Source organism: Protopterus annectens, chromosome 14.part0 (genome assembly GCF_019279795.1).
Source record: "Protopterus annectens isolate FY-2018-M chromosome 14.part0, PAN1.0, whole genome shotgun sequence".
NCBI lineage: Eukaryota > Metazoa > Chordata > Ceratodontiformes > Protopteridae > Protopterus > Protopterus annectens.
This window is the reverse complement of record NC_056748.1, coordinates 892,812,638-892,829,295: the sequence shown is the minus strand read 5'-3', so window position 1 is coordinate 892,829,295 and position 16,658 is coordinate 892,812,638. Positions and strand designations below refer to the sequence as shown.

The 16,658-nt window shown below is 44.2% G+C and overlaps 1 protein-coding gene across 1 annotated transcript in view; it reads right to left on the bottom strand.

The window, feature by feature from the left end:
* Positions 1–16,658, bottom strand: part of LOC122788744 (myoferlin-like) — a gene marked incomplete at its 5' end in the record, with an annotated part of 518,429 nt that overhangs the window by 131,644 nt on the left and 370,127 nt on the right. Inside the window, 1 exon segment of the mRNA XM_044055638.1 lies at positions 15,456–15,595. Within this exon segment, the coding sequence (XP_043911573.1) occupies positions 15,456–15,595 (140 nt within the window).

Below are 16,658 nucleotides of genomic sequence, written 5' to 3'. Positions count from 1 at the left end.
AGAGAAGCAAATCTGCTTTTGATATATTAAGTTAAGATAATCTTTGTGTATTTTTTCTGTCTTTGGACTGCACTAAATACATGCAATATGCACTGATTTTGGTTGCAGAAAACTGCCTCTCTAGCTTCTGGAGGCTTAATTTTAATTTGGCTCCATCACCAGCCATTCAGTGTTCTTTACATTTATTTTCAGTTAACACAACTTTCCAAGAATGGATCTTGAAGTACCAAAACACTAGTAGAGAGAACATGCTTAGTCATATAACTCTGACAACTTAGGGCATTATCCTCAAACATCTCAAATAAGTGGAGAGCATACAAATCAGCCAAACCAGGGATGACATCATAGGGTCATAGGTAGGTACTAGGCTATCTGGGCATTATCCTCAAACATCTCAAATAAGTGGGGAGCATACAAATCAGCCAAATCAGGGATGACATCATAGGGTCATAGGTAGGTACTAGGCTATCTGGGCATTATCCTCAAACATCTCAAATAAGCGGAGAGCATACAAATCAGCCAAACCAGGGATGACATCATAGGGTCATAGGTAGGTACTAGGCTATCTGCCCGAGGGCATTTATAAGCCTAGCCAGAGTGTGTCGGCTTTCACCACCCCATTGATTAATTAACTGATCCTCTGTCAAGCAGAGGCAATTAAGTGATCCCAGGGGTGTATTTTCTGTTACCCATCCACTCATCAAGGTTTCTCTTGAAGAGTGTTAGTGAGGAGCTCTGCCTAATGTAGTTTGGAATTTTGTTCCAAAGCATGGGGAGTCTCTGTGACAGGAATCTATCCCTCCAGCATGTTCTATTTATTGTTGTGGCGAGGTTTAGCTCACTAGAGCGCATGGCTCGCAGTGACTTGGATTTCTTTAGGTGGAGCATGTCCATTAATTCTGAGTTGGACATGGCTTTGTAAGTCAGGCAGAGATCACCTCTGAGTAAGCGATATGTCACTGAGTACAGCCGGAGTTTTTTCAGTCGGGCTGCATAGGACATATGTTTGAGGCCAGTAATCCTCTTGGTGAGGTACTTTTGTGGTCTCTCCAGTTGTTGGAAGTGTCTTGTGAAGTACATCCCAAATGAGGCATTGTACTCTATGATGGGTCTGATGAGTGACGAGTAAAGGGGCACTATAACCTCTTTATTTCTAGATGCAAACCCTTTAGTAATTAGATGGGCCACATAGAAGGATTTCCTAACTACTTTGGCAATATGATTGTCAAAGGAGAGATTATTATCTACCTAGGTCCCCAGATCTCTTATTACCTCTTCTGTATTATGGGGGCTGCTACCGGTGTGGTAATTCATGGGTGTTTTGTTTTTCCCAAATGGGATGACTATGCATTTTTTGGCATTTAGCTTGAGGCCATGACTTTGACACCAGGTGCCCGTCTCAGTAAGGCCCTTTTGGAGGATGTCCATGTCAGTCGGAGAGTCAATTATGGCTCCCAGATTGCAGTCATCTGTGAACTTGGTTAGCCACAGTCCTCCTGTGTTTGCCTGTGGTCCCAGGACTGAGCTTTGTGGGACACCACTTGTGACTGGTTTAGACTCTGACCTGGAGCCCGCTATTCTTACCATGCGAGTTCTGTCTAAGCCAGTTGGCAACCCATCTCATGATGAGGGGGTTATGTTCAGGCTGGTGAGTTTTTCTGTAATTCCAGAGTGGGGAATGGTGTTGAAAGCCTTGGTGTGGTCAAGGTAGGCTGTGTGACCAACCTTTTCCTCATCTATGGCCTTGGTGACTGTCTTGAAGAAGTCAACCAGATTTAGTAGGCATGATATGCCCTTAACAAAGCCGAACTGGGTTGGGTCAAATGGTTGGAGGTTCCCAATGTCTTTGTTAACGAGTTCCATGATGATGCGCTCCATAGCCTTGCAGACCAGGCTAGTCAGGCTTATGGGGCAATAGTTACCAGGGTCAGTTGTGGCCCCACCTTTGTGGAGTGGAATAACTGCTGCGGTGTGCCATTCTATGGGCACATAGTCTGTGGATAGGCTGAAGTTGAACAGTGTGTTTAGGTGGGGGGGTTAAGTTCGTTCTGTAGTTCATGTAAGACGCAGCCTGGGACACCATATGGCCTCACTGATGCTGTGTTTTTGGCTTTTGAAAGGGCTACTTTCATCTGTGCGTCTGTGATTTCTGAGACACTACACTTTTCCAGTATTGTTGTGGGCCCTTTTGGGGCGAGAGGGTGGTGAAGTTTGCACTGACTATCTGCCAGGATGTTGACAGTATCAGTAGGTTCAGTATATTTTGTGCTATTTTGCACTATTTCAGTGCATATCTGTGAGTTGCCACTTAGATTCTTAACATAGCTAAAGAAGGCTTTGCGGTTATCTTTTGAATCCTTGGCTATTTTCTTTCGAAGTTAGCCTTGGGATGATTTTATGAGGGACCTTAATTTCTTACTGATACTGATCAGGGATGTCTTTCCTTCTTGGGATTTGCTTTTTTCTGAACTAGTTTCCTCCTTCTATTGTATAGCCTGTTTATGGCAGGGGTCCACCAGACTGGTTTTCTTCTCTTAGAGGAGTGAGTCTTGGCTTTTCTAGGGATGGCATGATCCATGCATCCTTGTAGGTGTTCATAAAGTGCATTTGTAAAGGTTTCTGCATCTTGGGCAGCGTTATCCTTTAGCGTGGGGGCTGTGAAACTTGCCGCCTCTTTGTTAAGTAAGGTGAAGTTTGCTTTAGAAAAGTTTTTTACTGTGGTTTCCTTAGTTGGGGGTGGTGGTGGGGTGTGGACATCCAGAGTGATTAGTTTATGGTCTGATCTAACCAGTGACTAGTTGACCTCCGGTTTGGAACACCTGTCGCCCATGTTTGTGATGACCAGATCCAATATGTTTTCACCTCTGGTAGGGGAGTTTACCAGCTGATCCAGGACATTTGAGTTGATGAATTCCAGGAAGAACTGGGCCTGGAAGTTTGTACTCTAGTAGTTTTCCCAGTTAATGGTAGGGTAATTGAAATCACCCAATATCAGAGTGTTTGATAGGACCTTAATTTTTTCCAGTGTTTCCAGAAAGATGGAGTGGTGGTCCTGGGTCATGGAGGGTGATCTGTAGCAGGCCACAATTTGCATTGCAGATTTGCCCAATGTTATTTGCACATGTATGATTCTCAGACGTATCATGTTGCGCCACTAACCTGGAGGTGTAGGTATCCTTGATGAATATGGATACACCCCCTCCTTTTGTGTTTAGGTCCGTGTTCTGTGGCCGAAATGTGTGGTATGAGTTGTAGCCTGGTAGTGCTGGGGTGCTCTCTGGAGCCTTGAACCAGGTTTCAGTTACTGCACAGATGTTGACATTCTCCATACTGAGGAGTGCTTCGAGCGTGTGCATTTTGAGATTTAAACTCCTGGCATTGAGTAGCATAACCCTCAGTTTTTTGTTAATTGTGTTGTTTACAGAGATGGGTTTGACTTTTGAGCCTTGCCTAAAAAAGGCACTATGGGGGCAGCAAGATCCTCGGCCAGTATTCGAAAGCCTAGGGGTGACAGGTGCAAGACATCTCTTGCGAAGTTACGCGGCTTGTCGAGCATGTCGTCCCAGGCTGACAGACACTCTATCCCCTTTGAATGGCACCTGAAGCTTAGCCAATTGTTGAAATTGATAATTTTTTCTTTATACTGAGGTATCATTCTTGGTGAGGGCAGGATGCTACTCAGGGTCACACCAGTCTGGGCTACCAGCTCTTCCATGTCTCTTTTCATGTAGTCCAGGGAGATATGTCTCAGGCCATTCACACCAACATGCATAATGACAATCATATTTAGACTTGTTCTGGAGTGACCTGAGTGCTTGTGTTATGTGGCGGATTCTGCCTCCCGACAGGCAGCTAACAGAAACATTCTGCTTGTCCAGCCTAGTGAGTGGGACATCAGTGTGCCTGACTATAGAGTCACCTATTACTAGTGTGTTAGATATGTTATTTCACCTTAAGGGCTGTGATTGTGCTGCACACTGATTTTGTGTTTTGTGTTGTCTGGTTTGTGACAGGAGGTGCAGGTTGTTTGGGTGTCTGCTTTGGAGGTCTCTGATGCTTTTGCAGGTTTTTATTTAAAGCCTCCAATTATGACTGTGTATTTATGTGTATTTTTTGCCAGTGCTGGTTTAGTAGGTCCATGTGTGGCTGGAGGTGTGGTGCAAGTGTTAACCTTCTCCTCCTGACGGTCTGTTCCAGTCTTGGGTGGAGACAACTTAGCCTCCAGTTTGGCTGCATAATTGCATCTCTCGCATATGTTAGTGTTTTGTGGCAGGAGGAGAGGGTTGTCTGTGTACATGAGGCAGTTGTAACATTGCCTCAGGATACCCAGATTCATCAGCTGGACTGGAGAGTACACCTGAAGTTTCCCTTTGGTCATGCCTGAATAGTAGGGTGAGCTGCTTAGTCGCTTGGTTGTTGAGGGCTGAATAAAGAGTCTTGCCCTACTGGGCAATCAAGTGTCAGAGTATATTCGTGCTTGCTATTAGGTCTGAGCAAGTGCTGGGCTGTAGGATGCTTTTTGAGTGCTTAGGTTGAGAGTTAGACTAGTTTCAAGGGAAAAACTGAAGAGGAGACTTAGTGGAGCTGGGAATAATTTAACCCTAACTGGCACTGCCCAGCGCACAAAACCATGTGAACGCAGTTTTTACAGCAGGGCAATGAAAGCGATCGAAATTAGCCCAAAATGGCCTATAAACTACTAACTTCTGGGCTGGAACCACTCCTCCAGGGACAGATAGGCTGCTCAAAGCTCCCCTCTCTCGCAGGTGAACAGAGAAACTTCCTTCACTCCAAGTAAGGTATGAGCAACTCAGAAACTTGTAACACAGCCCTGCATTCAGCTCTATCCTGAAAACTGGACTATACTAGCTTAGAAAGGCAGGAAACAAGGAATTTATTTTGTTTGTTTTTTTGAAAAGATAAGGCAAAAACAGTAAAAAAAAAAATACACTTAAAACAGCTTTAAACGACTACAAATGATCAGAAAAGGCTATTGCACTTCAGTGTGTAGTCTACAACAGTTAAATTATTTAAACAAAAAAACGACTTTTTAAAAGTGCAGGCAGTCAAATAAGTACAATATGTGAAAAAACAAGATTTTGAATCACAATAAATGCTGGAAAATCAGCATTTAGGTGGAAAACAGTTACGTACAGCAAGAAAGTACAGAAAACTGATACTTAATCACTCCAAAGTCTCTCTTCTAAGCCAGAAGGCTTGTATCAGTTTAAGACTTTCTAGTGCTTCCCAGTAGGTTAGTTACAGGAAAGATGGGAAACAAGCGCAGATGTGGTCTTTTAAACCAGAAAGTTGAAAGAGATGGATAAACCGTCTAAATGGTCAACAGACTATAATTTCTGGGCCAAGAACCACTCCTGTTGTGGTAGACAGGCTACCTAGTGTTTACCACTCCCACTGATAAGCTAGAAGGCTTTCCTCCAACACAGAAAGGCTTGCGGGGCTCAGAAGCTTACCAACAGTCCTGGATACAACAACTCTGTATCTGGACTAAGCTAGTTACAGGAAAGGTGGGAAACAAGCGCAAGTGCGGCTTTTAAACCAAGAAGTTGAAAGAGATGGAAAAAACTGCTCAAACAGCCAATAGCTACAATTTCTGGGCCAGGGACCACTCCTCTTGTGGTAGATAGGCTACCTACCTAATGCTACACTGATAAGCTAAAAGCTTCTCTCTCCAACACAGAACCTTGGGGGGGGGGGATTATAGCTAACTAACAATCATGGATACAGCAACTAAGGCTAGGAGGCTAGTTATAATATGGGTGAACAAGAACAAAAAGTCGGCTTTCAAACCAGAAAGTTAAATTCTGGGCCAGGGACCACTCCTCTTGTGGTAGATAGGCTACCTAATGCTCATCACTCCCACTGATATGCTAGAAGGCTTCCCTTTTAACACAGAAAGGCTTGGGGGCTCAGACGCTTACAATCAGTCCTGGATACAGAAAATCTGTACCTGGCCTAGACTAGTAACAGGAAGGTTGAAAGAGATGGAAAAGCTTCCCAAACGGCCAATAAACTATAATTTCTGGGCCAGAAACCACTCCTCCTGTGGTAGATAGCTTACCTAGTGCTTACCATTGCCACTGATAAGCTAGAAGCCTTCTCTTCAACACAGAGGGGCTTGGTGGGTTCAGAAGCTTACCAACAGTCCTGGATACAGCAAATCTGTACCTGGACTACACTAGTTACAGGAATGGTGGGGACCAAATGCAAACACGGGATTTTAAACCAGAAAGTAGAAAGAGATGGAAAAACTGCCCAAACGGCCAATGAACTACAATTCATAGGTTCATAGGTACGTACAAGGCTATCGGTCCTATGGCCTATACAAGCCCAGCCAAAAAGGTACCCTGGCTTTTGCCACCCAAGAAAATTATTTTCCTGTGCCCCTGTCGTGCATAGCCACAGACATGATCCCCAGGGTGAATTCCCTATCTCAATCCAATCATCAAGATTTTTCTTGAAGAGTGCTAATGAGGAGCTTTGTTTGATATAGATAGGTAGTTTATTCCAGAGTATGAGAAGTCTCTGGGACAGGAATCTATCCCTCCGGCTTGTTCTGTTTATTGTGGTGACAAGGTTTAGGTCCCTAGAGCATGTAGCTCAGAGGGATTGGGACTTTTTAAGTGGAGCATGTCCAACAGCTCTGGGTTTGACATAGCTTTGTATGTTAGGCAGAGATCACCTCTGAGTAGGCGATATGCAATGGAGTAAAGCTGGAGTTTTTTTGAGACAGTCTGCATAGGGCATCTGTTTGAGGCCATAATCCTCTTTATGAGGTATTTCTGCAGCCTTTCCAATTGTTGTAGATGTCTTGTGAGGTACATACCAAAAGGGGTGTTGTACTCTATAATGGGTCTGAGGGATGAGTAGATGGGAACAATGACCTCTTTTTCTGGATGAGAAAGCTTTTGTGATGAGGTGTGCCACGTAGAAGGATTTCCTGACTACTGTGGCAATGTGATTATCAAAGGAGAGACTACTGTGCACCTGTGTCCCATGGTTTCTGATCACACTTTCGGTGTTAAGTATACTACCACCTATGTTGTAGTTCATGGGTACAGAGTTTTTACCAAAGGGGATGACAATGCACTTTTTGGCACTGAGCTTGAGGCCATGGCTTTGACAGCAGGCATCTGTCTCAGTGAGGCCCATTTGTAGGATGTCCACATCGTTAGGAGTTTGCAGTCATCTGCGAACTTCGTTAGCCAAAGACCTTCTGTGTTAGCCTGTCCTTCAGGGAAGTAGAAACCAAACAGAAGAGGACCCAGGACTGAACCCGGTGGTACTCCACTTGTCACTGGTCTGAAGTCAGATTTGGAGTCTGCTACTTTCACAGTGTGGGTTCTGTCAGTGAGCCAGTTGACAACCCATCTTGTGACAGAGATTTATACCTAGTTTAGTGAGTTTATCTATACTTCCAGAGTGGGGGATGGTGTCGAAAGCCTTGGCAATATCTAGATAGGCTGTGTGAACCACCTTACCCTCGTCTACAGCTTTGGTGACCACTACAAAGAAGTCTATCAGGTTTAGGAGACATGATCTGCCTTTTACAAACCCGAACTGGGTGGGGTCCAGAGTTTGGAGATTACTAATGTCTTTGTTTATAGGTTCCATGATGATACGTTCCATGGCCTTGCAGACCAGGCTCATCAGGCTAATGGGATGGTAGTTCCCAGGGTCAGTGGTGGCTCCCCCTTTGTGGAGTGGGATAACCATCGCTGTACACTATTCAGTGGGCACAAAGCCTGAGGTGAGGCTATGATTGAACATGGTACTTAGGTGGGATGCCAGTTCATTCCGTAGTTCATGTAGAATACAGCCTGGGATGTTGTCTGGTCCCATGGATGCTGTGTTCTTGGCTTCAGAGAGTGTGGTTTTTACCTGTGCAGCCGAAATTACAGGAACTTTGCATTCTTCCGGTATAGACATGGGCTCTTTAGGGGGTGAAAGGGGGGCAAAGTTAGCACTGAACCTATCTGCCAGGATGTTGGCAATATCAGTTGGGACTATATAATTAGTGCCATTGTGCTGTAACTCAGAGCAGATCTGAGTGTTGCCATTGAGATTCTTGACATAGCTAAAGAATGCATTGTGGTTGCTTTTAGAATCAGTGGCGAATTTGTTTTCATAACTAGCTTTGGAAGATTTTATCAGGGATCACAGCTTCTTACTGAGGGTGACCAGGGAGCTCCTCCACTCATGAGATTTTACTCTCTTTTGCAACAGTTTCTTCCTTCTGTTGTACAGTTTGTTTATGGCAGGGGACCACCAGATTGGCTTCCTTTTTTGGAGGATAGCGTCTTGGTTCTCTTTGGGATAGAATGATCCATGCACTTGGGTAAGTGCTTATAAAGTGCAATTGTGCAGGATTCAGTAGTCGTAAAGTACAGTTTTGTACCTACCATAAATGTAGATGTTCAAGTGTATATCCTGCTGCAGTCATCACACTTGGGTTATCCTGTCATCAGGCGGCCCTGGGATTCAGTAGTCGTAAAGTACAGTTTTGTACCTACCATAAATGTAGATGTTTTGAGTGTATACCCTGCTGCAGTCATCACACTTGGGTTATCCTGTCATCAGGTGGTCCCACAGTGGGCCTGAATTCCAAAGTCTTGGTCCGGCATCAGTTGCGGTCACTTCTTCCCTGATGTCAGTGTGCCAGGGGTATACAAGAGGCATCCGATGCCATTTTCTTCAGTTTTTCTTGCCCCAAATGTCAGGTGTCCCCCCAAAAGGTGGTCAATAGATAGTACTAATAATAAAAGCTTAGCACAAACAAAACATCTGTCCAGCTATAAGCAAATACACCACAAAGGTTGTATCAGATTTTAAGGTATTGAAAGGTTTTAGTTAGGTCAGAGGGGATAGAGGGAGGCTAACCTGGACTGCAGCAGGGTATACAGTCGAACATCTACATTTATGGTCGGTACAAAACTGTACTATGTTCATCATGTTACTCTGCTGCAGTCATCACACTTGGGTAGAATCCCAAAGCTAAGGATGGGAGGTGGAGTCAAACAGGGATAGAGGAGGCTAGAAGGCCCTGCAAAACTGCAGTGGCGAAGCCAGCTCTAGTCTGAGTAAAGAGGTAAGTGATAGTGTTTGGTGAAGGTGTGTACTGAACTCCAAGTTGCAGCGTCCAGAATATCCTTGGTTGGCACTCCCCTGTGGAAGGCTGTAGATGTAGCTGCTGCCCTGGTAGAGTGGGGCCTTATGCTAGCAGGAACTGGTTTTCCATGATGGGTGTAGCAAAAACATATGCAATGTCCTATCCATTTGGAAATGGTCTGTTTTGAGATAGCCTTTCCTTGTGAAGCTGTAGCATAGGATACAAAAAGCTGGTCAGATTTTCTGAAAACCTTAGTTTTATCCAAGTAGTAACATAGCTGCCTGTGAATGTCCAAGGAATGCAGGAGTCTTTCTCCTTTGTTCTGTGGATTTGGAAAGAAGGTGTGTAAATGGATGGTTTGATTTAGAGCCACACTGGATACCACCTTAGGCATAAAGGAGGGGTTAGTTCGTAGAGAAACTCTGATGAAAATGAGGAAAGGCTCTACTGCCATTAGTGCCTGAAGCTCTGAGACTATTCTGGCTGAAGTAATTGCTAGCAGCAGGGCAGTCTTCCATGATATAAACTTTAAGTCAGCTGAGAAAGCTGGTTCAAAAGGAGGTAGCGTAAGTTTTTCCAGAACAAAATTGAGGTCACAAGTTGGTGTTGGTGCTCTCCTGGGAGGCCTAATGTTTTTGGTCCCTCTGATAAACTGCCTTAGAAGTAGATGTGAAAATAAGGGAGGATCCATGTTGTAGTGAGCTGAAATAAATGAGGAGTGGATTCTAATAGATGAAAAAGAAAGCCCTTTGTGTAACATCTCAGTTAAATATTGTCGAATCTGAGGTATGTCCAGCTGAAGGGTATTTTGGCCTTTAGCTTGGTTCCAGGCAAAAAACCTTTTCCATTTGTCTGGGTAGGCTTTCCTGGTGCTGGGCCTCCTGGCTTCCAAAATAACATCCATAACAACTTGTGAAAGAGGAGCTGGCTGGTTGCTTAGGTGATTTGCCATGCAGCCAAATTTAAGGTTTTGAGCTGGCTGTGTAGAATTTGACTGTCTTGCTGTGTGAGCAGATGAGTAATTTGTGGTAAAATCCATGGTGGGCCCTGGGCCATATTCCTTAATAGTGGGTACCAGCACTGGCGTGGCCAGTCTGGGGCAATGTGTATCATTCAGGGTCTCTCCATCCTGACTTTCAGCAGCACCTTTGTGAGGAGGGGCAATGGAGGGAAGGCATATACTGTCAGCATTTTCCAACTGAATGAGAGTGTGTCCACTTTCCAAGCTTGATGGCGATATGTCCTTGTACAAAAATTTGTTAGCTGATAGTTTTGGGAGCTGGCAAACAGGTCTATGTCTGGGTGCCCCCATTTTTGAGTCATCATTGCAAATATTTGTGGATCCAGTTTCCACTCATGGGGATCCATGATGTTTCTGCTTAGGTCGTCTGCCAATGTGTTTTTTCCTGGCAGGAACTGAGCTTGTAATTGAACTTGGTAAGCCAGTGCTGTGCTCCACAAGGTCATTGCTTGTCTGCATAGAGGGTAGGAGTGTGTACCCCCTTGTTTATGTACCACATTACTGTGGTGTTGTCTGTCCTTGTTGTAAGCTGTCCTGGATGTAAGAGGTCCTTCAAGACTGTCAGGGCATTCTGTACAGCTAGCATTTCTTTTTGATTGATGTGCAGATTCCTTTGATCTGCAGTCCATATGCCTTGAACGCACTGTCCTGCCATGTGTGCCCTCCAGGCGTAGTCCGATGCATCTGTTGTCATAGCTTGCCTGGCTGGGGGTAAGTTGAAAGGCTGACCCTTGTTGAGGTGATATGCCTGTGACCACCATAGAAACTCCTGTTGAAGGCAGGGAATGAGAGGTATCATTGTTTCCAAGCTGTGGCTGTGTTGAGTCCATACGCTTTTTAGGTACCATTGTAATTTCCTCATATGCAGTTTAGCAAATGGTATTAGTACTATGCAAGATGCCATGAAGCCCAAGGCCTGCAGAATTTTTCTTACAGGGAGTTGGGTCTTTGTTGCCATTGTTTTGAAGTATTGAGTTAGTTGTAGTTGTTTGTCTGGCGTTAGATAAGCCATCTGGGCCATTGTATTCAAGCTGGCACCCAGGAATGTCATATTTTGTGAGGGCACTAGTTTTGAATTCTTTTCATTTACTGTGTACCCTAGGCAAATTAGAAGGTGTTTTACAAAAGCCAGATGTTGAAAGAGAATGTCCTTGCTTTCTGCTTGGATGAGGCAGTCGTCCAGGTATGGGTATATTTGAATTCCTCTTTGTCTGCAGTATGCAATTACTGGTGCCAGGCATTTTGTGAAGACCCTGGGAGCAGTAGATAAAGGCAGTGCAGAGAATTGGTAATGGGTTGAACCTGCAATGAAACGGAGGTATCTTCTGCAATTTTGTCTGATAGGGACATGCAGGTATGCCTCCTTGAGGTCCAATGTTACTAGCCAAGCTTTCTTGCCTAACATGGGAAGAAGCTGCTGTAGTGTTAGCATCTTGAATTTGGGTACTTGCAAGAAGGTGTTTAGAATTGAAAGGTCCAGAATGGGTCTTCCAAGCATTGTCCTTTCTGGGGACTAGAAATAGCCTTGAGTAAAATCCTTGGCCTTGCTCCTGTGTAGGTAGCAGTTGAATGGCTCATGTCCATAAGAGCTGTAATTTGTTTTTGTGCCTCTGCCCATTGATTTTGTGGCAGGCTTGGCATTCCTTTTATCCTTTGCAAGGTGTGGAAATGGAATCTGTATCCTTGTTAGATAATGTCTAGGACCCATTTGTCCTTTGTGATGATGCGCCAGTTGTCTGCAAAAAGTGCTAATTTTCCTCCCAAGCGAGCTGCAAGAGAGTTTTGCTTGGCAGTTTGAGGTTTAAGTCATTGTGTTTGCCTTCTAGTAGTTTGGGACCTGTCTTCTCCTCCCTTCTGTGTTGCAGTGCCCCATTGTTGAGGTTTGTAAGGGATTTGTGCTTGTCCTCTGTCCCTTGGGCACCTGTATTTACCCCTCTGTGGTATGTCAGAAGCTGGAAAGGACCAATTTTTTGTTGGCCAATTTCTGCTGAAGCGTGGGGGCTGTACCTGTAAGAAATCTTTGACCGTCTGCATAGATTTTGCCTTATCCTCCATTTTCTTTAAAACCTCTTCTGCTTTAACCCCAAATAAGACATCCTGCTGTAAGGTTGCATCTAGTAACTTTGCTTTAACATGATCAGGCAGAGTTTGTTCCTTTAACCAAGCATGCCTACGTATAACAGACCCAGTAACAGCTGCTCTACAGGAAGCTTCCAAGGAATCAAATCCACATTGTAAAGTATGTTTGCCCACCTGTTCAGCTGCATGCAACAGATCCTGCATTTCCTTGAATTTAGACTGTTGAGGGTCCGTGTTCATCTTTTGTTTTATTTGAGACATTAGGAATTGCTGGTATTTAAGCATGTGAAATTGACAATTTAGTGCTCTCATAGCTAGAGTAGCTGAGGTGTAAACCTTCTTCCCCCACCTACCTAGTGCTCTGGAGTCCCTTTCAGAGGGTACAGGATTTTTAGCCATAGAAGCCTTAGCCCCTTTGGGACCCTGGGAGATTGTCTCTGGATCAGCAACAGGGCTTTTGTAAAGGAATTTGTGCGAGTCAGGCACTCTATAGTATCTATCTGGTTTGGCTGGAGCAGGAGGCAGAGAATCTGGATTTAGACTAGATTCTAAGTAAACATCATCCACAATGTCTAAACCTGGGGGGATAGCAAGTGGTCTGTGCTGGGGGAGTAAAAGAAACTCTCAGAGCCTTTCCTTTGAGTCGGAGTAGTCTTGACTTTCCAGTGGAAATGTTCCCTCATGGTATGTAAGGTTTCCCCAAAGGAATAGTCTTCAGGGGGAGAAGCTGAGGGAATGGAATCTTCAGCATCAGGATCTTCATAAGGGGGAAAGGAGTAATCCTGCTCCCCAGAGGATCCTGAGGAAATAGATACTTGATCAGAGGAGGCATAATCCTCCTCTTGTCTAGGCCTTTTGTCGGGAGGTGGGGTTGGGAACCCCTGATTAAAGAAATCAAATCTTCAGCCATTTTAAGCATCTGTTTCTTAGGCATGGGGCCTTGAACTGGAGACTGAAGTGCAGTCTTTTTTGGTTTTAGAGGAGTCTTAAGCTTAGCATAAGATTTTATGGTGAGAGTAGTCGGTATGAAGACACCTTCTGAAACTGAAGGTGTTTCTACAGCACCGGCTTCTCCTTCTGCAATGTCGTCGGTAGGGCCTAAAGAAAATGACTGCGTCAGCCTAGAACTCTCTGCTAGAGTATCCGAAGTGGTCTGGGGTTCCAATTCTGTGGTAGCCAGGGGCTGCGTAGGTGCCTTACTGAAAACCGGAGACCGGCCCAGCCGAGGCCTCGGAGTCTGGCTTGGATCTAGGCTGCCTATCTTTATCTTTGCGTTTTTTATGCACGCCGGTAGCCGGTTGCTCCGACGGCATAGTGTAATTAAATTTCCTACCGAAGTAGTGTCGTGCAAAATCAAAGTGTCGTTTTATAGTTCGCTTATTGAACCTAACACAAAACCGACAACCAGTGATGTCATGGTCTGGGCCTAGGCAAGGTATACAATAAGAATGAAAGTCCTTATGAGGTATTTGCTTCCCACAAGAAATGCAATTGTTAACTTTTTCTGACATCGGACTGAGGCAAGAAAAGGTTCCCCAATGGGGGTACTTAGCTTTGAAGTCTTTGGACTGAAACTCTATTCGAAAATCTCAGGTGGCGGCCGACCGGCACTTGCGAACTGCTTCTGCTTCGGGCACCACATGGCAAGAAAGACTGAAGAAAATGGCGTTGGATGCCTCTTATATAACCCTGGCGCACTGACGTCAGGGGAGAAGCGACAGCAACCTACGCCAGACCAAGACTTTGGAATTCAGGCTGACTGTGGGACCACCTGACGACAGGATAGCCCAACTGTGATGACTGCAGCAGGGTAACACGATGAACATCTGTATTGTCCATCTGCATGGGTGTCATGAAGTTCACCACTTCTAAGAAGCACGAAGTTGGCTTTGGAGAAATATTTTACTGTGGTTTCCTTAATGGGGGGGTGGGGGCAGGATGTGGATATCTAGGGTAATTAGCTTATGGTCAGATCGGACCAATGAGCCACTGACTTCAGGTGTGGAACACCGGTCACTCATGTTGGTAATGACTATCTAAGATATTGTTGCCCCTGGTGGGGGTGTGGATAAGTTGATCCAGGGCACTGCAGTTTATGAATTCCAGAAAGCGTTGAGTGAAGGAGTTGGTACATGAGTAGTTTTCCCAGTTAATGGGGGGGGGGGTAGTTGAAATCACCCATTATTAGGGTGCTTGGTTGAACCCTAATGTTTTCCAGTGCATCAAGAAAAGAGGAATGGGAATCCTGGGGCATGGTGGGGGATCTGTAGTAAGCTACAATTTGGATTGCAGTTTTGCCCAGAGTTAGCTGCACTTGGATAACCTCGGCTACATTATGCTGAGCAACTAGCCTGGAGGTGTGGATATCCTTAATGAATATGGACACACCTCTGCCTTTGGTCTTCCAGACCAGGTTACATGGCCGAAAAGTGTGGTATGAGTTATAGCCTAGTAGTGCATGGGTGCTCTCTGGAGGCTTCAACCAGGTCTCAGTCACTGCACAGATATCTATGTTCTCCATTTTAAGGAGGGCCTCGAATGAGTGCATTTTGAGATTTAGACTTCTAGCACTGAGTAGCATCACCCTCAGTTTTTGCTTGCCTGTTCCTGTTACGGTGGTGAATTTGTCATTTGAACCTTTCCTAAAAAAAGGCACTATAGGGGCGGCAAGAACCTTAGCCAGTATCCGGAATCCCATGGGTGATAGGTGCAGGCCATGTCTCTGGGCCAAAACCCACTCTTCCAGTGGTAGATAGGCTTCCTAGTGCTTACCACTCCCACTGATAAGCCAGAAGGCTTCCCTCCAACACAGAAAGGCTTGGGGGGCTCAGATGCTTACCAACAGTCCTGGATACAGCAAGTCTGTACCTGGATTAGACTAGTTACAGGAAAGGCAGGAAACAAGCTTAGATTTTTTTTTTTTTACAGAAAAGCAGCTAAAACAGCAGTAAATGCAATTCAAATTGCAGTGCAGGCTAACACATTTGAGTGTGTAGCAATATTATGGCAAATACAATTTAAATAAATGCAATTAAAATTAACAAATGACTAAAAAACAAGTGCAGAAGGCAGTAAATTAGAAGGCTACTACAGAGAGACTTGGTTTTGATGACAAGGAAATATTTAATAAGCATCAGCACAATTATAATTATTAAACTTCACATACTCATGTTTTCTATTTAGCATTGAGTAAAGTAACATTTTCTCACTAGAAAGAATGGTTACCTGAGAAAGGTTAGGCTGGAAAGAGCTATACAGTGTTCGTGTTTCCACATGTTCTGGTACAAGACCTTGTGTACGTAATACATGAAGGGCCAGACGCTCATCTGGAGGTCCAAGATGTGGATGCAAAATTTTGTTGGCTTCTGCAATTTTAATACAAAAAACAGTATGAATTGAGAACTTTCCAGATTGCTGCTAAGAATCAACTTGGAAAAGAGCTGCAAACCTCAAATATCTAAGCCATGTATTTGCCACTTAAATTTCAGAAGAAATGTTTTATGTCAAAGTTGCAATACACATGACAATAACTGCATAATATCACTAAGTATCAATACATTTGATGCCAACTCTTCTGTGATGGCTGCACATTGAGTAACAGCTTAATTCTAGATCTCCCAGTATAAAGGCCAGTGGACTTGTATTTCTGAGTAAATTTCAATAACTGGCTAGTAAGTGCACTGCCTGGATGCCTGAAAAAAAAGACATACCAAGGACTTGAAAGAAAATCAGCTACAAGAGGTGAGGAAAGAAACACTGACTGGGAAAAGTACTGCAACTGCTCAGCAAAAAGCAGTGTAAGCTCCAGTCTTGACTTCCAGGAACCTAGAAGAAAGTATAAGACAACTGCACACAGACCTGATGAAAATAAATGAAAACACTAATGGAATACATCAACTCAAACAACAAAAGGCTGAAAAAATGGAAGAAGGTGTAAAAAGATTCAGATGAGGTGATAAAACTACATAATTCCGAGGTCGAAATGAAGAAAAGGCTGGCTGAATATGAGACTGCTCAAGAAGAGATGTTTCAAAAATAATAGAATTAGAGGATAGAGCATGTAATGAAAGCTTGAGATTTTCTGCTGCACCAGAAAAGCTGGAAGGAACAGACTGTACTAATTTTTATGAACTTTTATGAAAGCACAAAGAAGCACCTGGACTGGTATTACACAGCAGTTGTTGTTAATTGAAAGTGCAGCACACAGTGTCTATGCTCTAAACCTGGCTATGAGAAAGCAATATACACCTTTAATAGGAAAGATGCAATCCTACCAGCAGAAATAGTTGATTCTGACAAAACTGTGGCAAAAGGACAAGGTACTGAAAGTAGGAGACAGCAGAGAGTTTGTGAAGAATGATTAATTATTGTACACCAGGCAGAAGAGGAGTAAATTTGTTCCACTATTCTGGGAAAGTTGACAAGCAG